At 43.7% G+C, this 7,500-nt stretch overlaps 1 protein-coding gene across 1 annotated transcript in view; it reads right to left on the bottom strand.

The window, feature by feature from the left end:
- Positions 1 to 7,500, bottom strand: part of LOC143296033 (neuroendocrine convertase 2-like) — a 148,318-nt gene that overhangs the window by 50,081 nt on the left and 90,737 nt on the right. Inside the window, exon 5 of the mRNA XM_076607778.1 lies at positions 7,102 to 7,139. Coding sequence (XP_076463893.1) covers positions 7,102 to 7,139 — 38 coding nt within the window. The remainder of the gene's footprint in view (positions 1 to 7,101; positions 7,140 to 7,500) is intronic.

Raw genomic sequence — 7,500 nt, 5'->3', positions numbered from 1 at the left:
TCTCTGTCTCTCTCTCTCTCTCACACACACACACACACTCTCTCTCTCTCTCTCTCTCTCTCTCTCTCACACACACACACACACACACACACACACACACACACGCTCTCACTCACTCTCACACACACACTCTCTCTCTCTCTCTCTCTCACACACACACACACACACACACACACACACACACACACACACACCAGTACAGAGAGAGAGATGGAGAAGAGGTGCCGAGAGAGACAAGAGACTAAGACATCAGGCACTGATAAAAGGCCTGTTGAAAACCTGAAACGTGACGGTCTGCCTTGATGGCGCCTTGGTTTGCCAGAAACCACGCAGATCATTCCCCTTCCCCGTGCAGTCTGTGACATCCTTCCTAAAACCCCACCCCACCACCACCACCACCACCACCATCACACCTCTCTCCTCACCCACCCTACACACACAGCACAGCACAGCACATCAAAGGACTGTTTGATCAAGTCTCAGCATCAGTACAGTCCACAGGGAAACCGTCAGTGAATGTCAAGACGCCATGTGGAAACCCATTAGACGAGTGCCTGCAGTGCTGATGTGTCACTTCGGTTCGCCGGAGTTCAACAGTGCCTGTGCTTCAGAAAACAGAGGAAGACACCCCCCCCCCCGCTCCCCTCCCCACCCCTCCCCCTCTTTCCCGCCCTCCTCCCCCCCCCCGCCCCCCTCCTCAACTTTTCCACATTCAGGTTCCACCGCCAGACTCAGCCTCAGAGTTAAGGCCAGACACTACAGTCAAATAACGACTTTTTTTTTCTCTCCAACTATATCTCTCTTTTTTTGTCTACTAGGTGTATAATCACTTGTGGATCACAAAAAATGTGTTCTTAGATTTCTGTGAATACCCGTTGCTATGGAAACAAATCAAAATGGCCGCCAAACAATGTATCAAAGGGATCGGGTTTGTGGTCCATGTGGTGCATGCAGACACTTTTTGTTATGTGGACTTGATACACAATGACATTATCTTTATTTTAACGTGAGATTGTGTTGATTCTTTTGAATTATTGTACTTTTTATGATTTTGGGTATTACGAAATCCTCTAAATTTGCAATGGGTAAAAAGATTGGAACTGCTATGAATTAAAACCCAGAGAATATCTTCATACATACTCGTGACAAAACTTCAGTAAGATGTCATAAAACAATCATGCAAAGTCTCATGGTTGTAGGTTTACTCATCATTGAGCAAGTCCAAGGTATGTTGTTAAGGCCAGAAACTTGACGACTTGCGTCGAAATTGAACAAAAAATTATTAACACTTTCGTGATTCAGCAAGCAATCTTTATTGGCAATTTTTTTTCATTGTTAAAGACATCTTTACAGTGGAAAAACTTATGCATATGATAGGAGAGATGTTCAAGAATCAAAATCCATCAAAAACCCAAATCATGAAAAATCATCATTTTGGTCTCTTTTGCACTGCCGTGTCCCACCGGGTGACATCTAGCATTCAGATGTCACGTTCACCCTTCCTGCGAGGGACAGTGAACCAGGGGTACGATTGAACTGTGGAGTGAAGTGATGGCCTAGAGGTAACGCGTCCGCATAGGAAGCGAGATAATCTGAGCGCACTGGTTCGAATCCCGGCACAGTCGCCAGTATTTTCTCCCCCTCCACTAGACCTTGAGTGGTGGTCTGGACGCTAGTCATTCAGATGAGATGATTAACCGAGGTGCTGCGTGCAGTATGCACATAGCGCTACGTACAAGAACCCACGGCAACAAAAGGGTTGTCCCTGGTAAAATCCACTTCATTGGGAAAAACAAATAAATAAAAACTGCAGGCAGGAAAAAGAAGAAGGTGGCGCTCTCAATGTAGCGACGCGCTCTCCCACGGGAGAGCAGTCCGAATTTCACACAAAGAAATCTGTTGTGACAAAAAAAAAAAAGAATAAAATAAAATAAAATAAAAAGAGAAATACAATAAATCAACAGACTGACGCAGGACGCTCTGTAAAAAATAATTAAAAAAAAGAAAGAAAGAAAGAAGAAGAAAATAATAAATAAGAAAGAAAGAAAAAAAATCATGAATAGATTAAAGATTTTATTTAAATAGAAAAGGAAATAAGAGGTGTGTTGCGAAAAGAATCCACAGAAGTCATCTAGGCTCTGTCTCCCACTGTGTCTCTCTGTCCACCTCGGGGTCAATACGGTGGCCGTGCTGACCGGTGATTCAGGAAAACAGTGACCGCCCCCACACGCAAACAACTCCCTGCGGCGTATTATTAATAATAATAATAATAATGGTATTTATATAGCGCTGAATCTTGTGCATAGACAAATCTAAGCGCTTTCGCACCAGTCATTCACACGCACGCATAACTCTAAAAATTGAGAAACTGAAGAGAAGGAAGAGAGGCTATTTTGGGAAGAGGTGGGTTTTAAGACCAGACTTGAAAGAGCTGAGTGTAGAGACTTGACGAAGCGAAAGAGGAAGTTCATTCCAATTGCAAGGTCCAGAGACAGAGAAAGAACGGCGGCCAACAGTCGCGAGTTTGAATCTGGGCATGTGTAAATAGAGTGGATCCGAAGCTGATTCGTAGTGAGCGAGATGGAGTGTAGAGGTGAAGGCAGCCGCAGAGATAGGAAGGGGCTGATTTGTGAACACATTTGTAGCATAGAGTGCTGATCTTGTACTTTATTCGGTGTGAGACAGGGAGCCAGTGGAGATGTTGCAAAAGAGGAGTGATGTGCTCAGATCTTTTCTTTCTGAGGACGAGTCGGGCAGCAGAGTTTTGTATGCGCTGAAGGGACTGAATGGATGAAGCAGGTAAACCAGACAATAGAGAGTTACAGTAGTCAAGGCGAGAGAGAATGAGAGAAACGACAAGTCTAGATGTTGCGTTAATGGACAGATGTTTCCGGATGGAACTGATGCGCCGCAGTTGACAGCAGCAGGATTGACACGTCTGACTGATAAATTTTTGTATGGACAGTGTCTTGTCAAGGACAACGCCGAGGTTCCTGACTGAACTGAAAAGAAGTTTGTCTTCGCTGATGAGATCATATGTTTGACTTTATTTATTTGTTTTCGGAAGATTTGATTGTGGACTTTCAGTTTTGTTGATCGCCATCGCCGATGTATTGTTTTGTTGTGTTGATTTGTGTTGTGTTGTCTTTTTCCCCCTCAACAAAGGACCGACCGTGTAAATGATTAGAACACACCCTCCGCCTTACACCCGTTCGTGTGTGTGTGTGTGTGTGTGTGTGTGTGTGTGTGTGTGTGTGTGTGTGTGTGTGTGTGTGTGTGTGTGTGTCTGTGTGGGTCTGTGTCTGTGTCTGTGTGTGTGTGTGTCTGTGTGTCTGTGTCTGTGTGTGAGTCTGTAGATATTATTGAGGGCAAAACAAAACAAACGAACAAAAGCAATAGAAAAGGAAAAATAAATGTTAACAAAAAAAATCCGGAGATCAAATCTGAGGTGAGTCCTTGTTGTACACCTACACCGGAAACTTCGGCTGACCAGGAAGAAGGAGGGAGGGGAGAGGGGGAGAGGGAAAGCGAAGGAGGAGGAGAGGGTCTCGATTTCATGTTCACAGTCACAAAAGTAACTTTTTTTCGGATTACACAGATAACAAAATAACGAAGCAAAACTCGGAACTAAAAAAAAATTTTTTTTTTTAATCATAAAAACAAACAAACAAAACCCAACACAAAGACGCCGGGACACACGGAAAGTCACAAAAGGAGGAAAGTCCCTTGGGGCAAGAAAGAAAGAAAGACAAGAAGACTGAGAAAAAAAAAAAAAAAAAAAAAACAGAAAGGAGAAAAATTTGTAGCTGCAAATTCATTTTCACTGTGCTTGCGTTGATTTGCATCACAAATTGGGTTCCAGCTTGCAGGAACGAAGTGAAAAACTAACTCAATTTTTAAAAAAATGTTTCAAGAAGATCTGAAACGAACAATGGTATGAAAATGCAGATCTCGAAGCTGAATATATTGCAGAACACGAACTGTGCTCATTAAAGGCATCGGTGGAAATGACAGGCAAAGATTTTTATGTTATAAACAATACACAGAATATCAAACTATAATCATATATTTTTCGTTTCTCTCTCTCTCTCTCTCTCTCTCTCTCTCTCTTTCTTTACTTTCTTTTCTTTTCTTTCTTTTTCTTTTTTCCAGTCCATATCTATACAACTGACACCAGTCGACTTATAAAAATGGACTTGTAAATAGCACATCTGTGGTGAAAAAGTATAACACGTTGATATGGGGATAAACTAACATATATAAATGGTATATGACTATATCAATGATGAATTGTTGATTAATTTGTTGTATTTTAATTGGAACTATGATGTTATTGAAAGGAAAGAACCTTGTTTACAAACGGGAAAATAAAACAGATAAATAAAACTGTTTACAAATGAATATGCATAAAACATATGATAGATATATGAAGATCGGTAAATAAATGAATCAATGGATAAATAAAGAAAGAAAGAAAGAGACAGACGAAATTCTATATCACCAAGGTATTGAAGTAAGCGCAATAGCACCAATGCCTTTTTCTTCTACCCAACCCTAAAATAGACAGAGTATTGAGAGACAGACAGACAGACGGACAAACAAACTGTCACATGGACACAAGAGAGTCACAAACACAGACACAGAAACAGAGAGAAGTACGCTAAACAAAAACCTGTCGACAGATACTTCAAGAATGATGAGAATTCTAACTCTTTTATTTTTTTTCCTTTTCCAATATAATACTATTATCAGGAAACAGCACCAAGCATCCTATGTAAACCAAAACGCAACGTTTCGCTTTTATTTCAGGTGGACGACTGAATGGGGGACCCTATGGAAGGATTGTAAACTGGTCTGTGTATTGTTTGGTGTCTCTCTCCAGTCTTTTCATATTTGCGCTCGTGCGTGCGTGCGCGCGCGCGCACACACACACACACACACACACACACACACACACACACACACACACACACACACACACAGGGGGTGGGGGAAGGGGAGAGAGAGAGAGAGAGAGAGGGAATGGAAAAAGGCTGCAATTCGCATCGTGAATGTGTGTGCATCTTGGCATCTTGCCGTGTGAGGACCGGTGGGAGGAGAGGGAAGAGGCAAAGAAGTGGGGGGCTGAGGGGGGGCGGGGGGGAGGGCGGGGGGAGGAAGAAGGGTGTCTATCATATAAACCTTGATGGGGGGCTGGGGGGGGAGGAAGAAGGGTGTCTATCATATAAACCTTGATGGGGGGCTGGGAGGGGGGGAAGAAGGATGTCTATCATATAAACCTTGATGGGGGGGGGGAGGAAGAAGGGTGTCTATCATATAAACCTTGATGGGGGGCTGGGGGGGGGGGAAGAAGGGTGTCTATCATATAAACCTTGATGGGGGGCAGGGGGGGGGGAGGAAGAAGGGTGTCTATCATATAAACCTTGATGGGGGGCTGGGGGGAGGAAGAAGGGTGTCTATCATATAAACCTTGATGGGGGGCTGGGGGGGGGGGGGAGAAGGGTGTCTCTCATATAAACCTTGATGGGGGGCTGGGGGGGGAGGAAGAAGGGTGTCTATCATATAAATCTTGATGGGGGGCTGGGGGGGGAGGAAGAAGGGTGTCTATCATATAAACCTTGATGGGGGACTGGGGGGGGAGGAAGAAGGGTGTCTATCATATAAATCTTGATGGGGGGCTGGGGGGGGGAGGAAGAAGGGTGTCTATCATATAAATCTTGATGGGGGGCTGGGGGGGGGAGGAAGAAGGGTGTCTATCATATAAACCTTGATGGGGGGCTGGGGGGGGGGAGAAGGGTGTCTATCATATAAACCTTGATGGGGGGCTGGGGGGGAGGAAGAAGGGTGTCTATCATATAAACCTTGATGGGGGGCTGGGGGGGGGGGGGGGAGAAGGGTGTCTATCATATAAACCTTGATGGGGGGCTGGGGGGGAGGAAGAAGGGTGTCTATCATATAAACCTTGATGGGGGGCTGGGGGGGGAAGAAGGGTGTCTATCATATAAACCTTGATGGGGGGCTGGGGGGGAGGAAGAAGGGTGTCTATCATATAAACCTTGATGGGGGGCTGGGGGGGAGGAAGAAGGGTGTCTATCATATAAACCTTGATGGGAGGCTGGGGGGGGGGGAGGAAGAAGGGTGTCTATCATATAAATCTTGATGGGGGGTGGGGGGGGGAGGAAGAAGGGTGTCTATCATATAAACCTTGATGGGGGGCTGGGGGGGGGGGAGGAAGAAGGGTGTCTACCATATAAATCTTGATGGGGGGCTGGGAGGGGGGGGGGAGAAGGGTGTCTATCATATAAATCTTGTCTGAGTGTTTACGCCACCTTTGACGACATCCGTCCACATAAAAAACGAAATAAAATAAAATCCGATTACCAAAAAAAAAAGAAACACAAAATAACACACACCCAAATTATAACGTCTGGACGCATTGATCTATCACACAATGTACCCGGTAACACAGCCAAAAGATTACATCCGTGATTATCTTGTTTTCCAACACCATACTTTAAAGTCATGCTAGCCGGAATTTCTGCACTGTCTGGTTTCTTTTGTTCGTCATAACTTACATCTATGTTGTTGTTGTATTTAATGCCTCCATATCTAACTAATCCTTTTGTTGTGTCAAACTTCCTTCAACGACGCAATAAATAAAAAAACGAACCGTCCAGGGTCATAAGATTTTTTTTATGATCAACATAGGTTGTATAATGCGTTAACATGTAATCCTTTTGTACACAACTTACTTTGAAGATGACATGAACAAGGTGTCAAGTGTTTTAAGTTGTTCTGCTTTTACAACTGTCCCGAATTTGATATAAGACGGTGGTATCATCAGATCAGTCACTCTTACATCACGCGATTGTCTGTGAATACGAACACAATTTTCTAACCAGACAGAAAAGATATTGTGGCTGAAACACACACACACACACACACACACACACACACACACACACACACACACACACACACACACACACACACACACACACAGAGGCAGACAAACATACGGCTCGTACATACATACAGACCCAGACACAAAGACACACAGACAGACTGGATGAACAAACAGGTGTGTTTCTATATACTCACATAATTGTGTTTCAAGTCTTCGTGCAAGTAGTCGATACCTGTGGAAAAAAAAGAGAACCAGTCATCATTACCATTCATACATACCTACCTACCGACATACCTACATACATACAAATGCAAAGTGTCCCGAATTTCTGGTCATGAATTTGATTTTACTCTCGGACATACGTACATACATACATACATACATACATATAAAGTATAAAATCAAATGATGTGGACAGACATCAAAATAAAGAACACACACACAAACTACAATGAAATACACACATTTGTGTGAATGTGAGAGAGTGTGTTAATGTCGACGTTTCAGTTTAAGATGGTCAGTTTCATAAGAAACAACGTGTGAGTGTGTGTGTGTGTGTGTGTGTGTGTGTGTGTGTGTGTGTGTGTGTGTGT

Source organism: Babylonia areolata, chromosome 21, assembly GCF_041734735.1.
Source record: "Babylonia areolata isolate BAREFJ2019XMU chromosome 21, ASM4173473v1, whole genome shotgun sequence".
Lineage (NCBI taxonomy): Eukaryota > Metazoa > Mollusca > Gastropoda > Neogastropoda > Buccinidae > Babylonia > Babylonia areolata.
The sequence above is the reverse complement of the archived record's forward strand: the minus strand, read 5'-3'. Positions and strand labels throughout refer to the sequence as shown.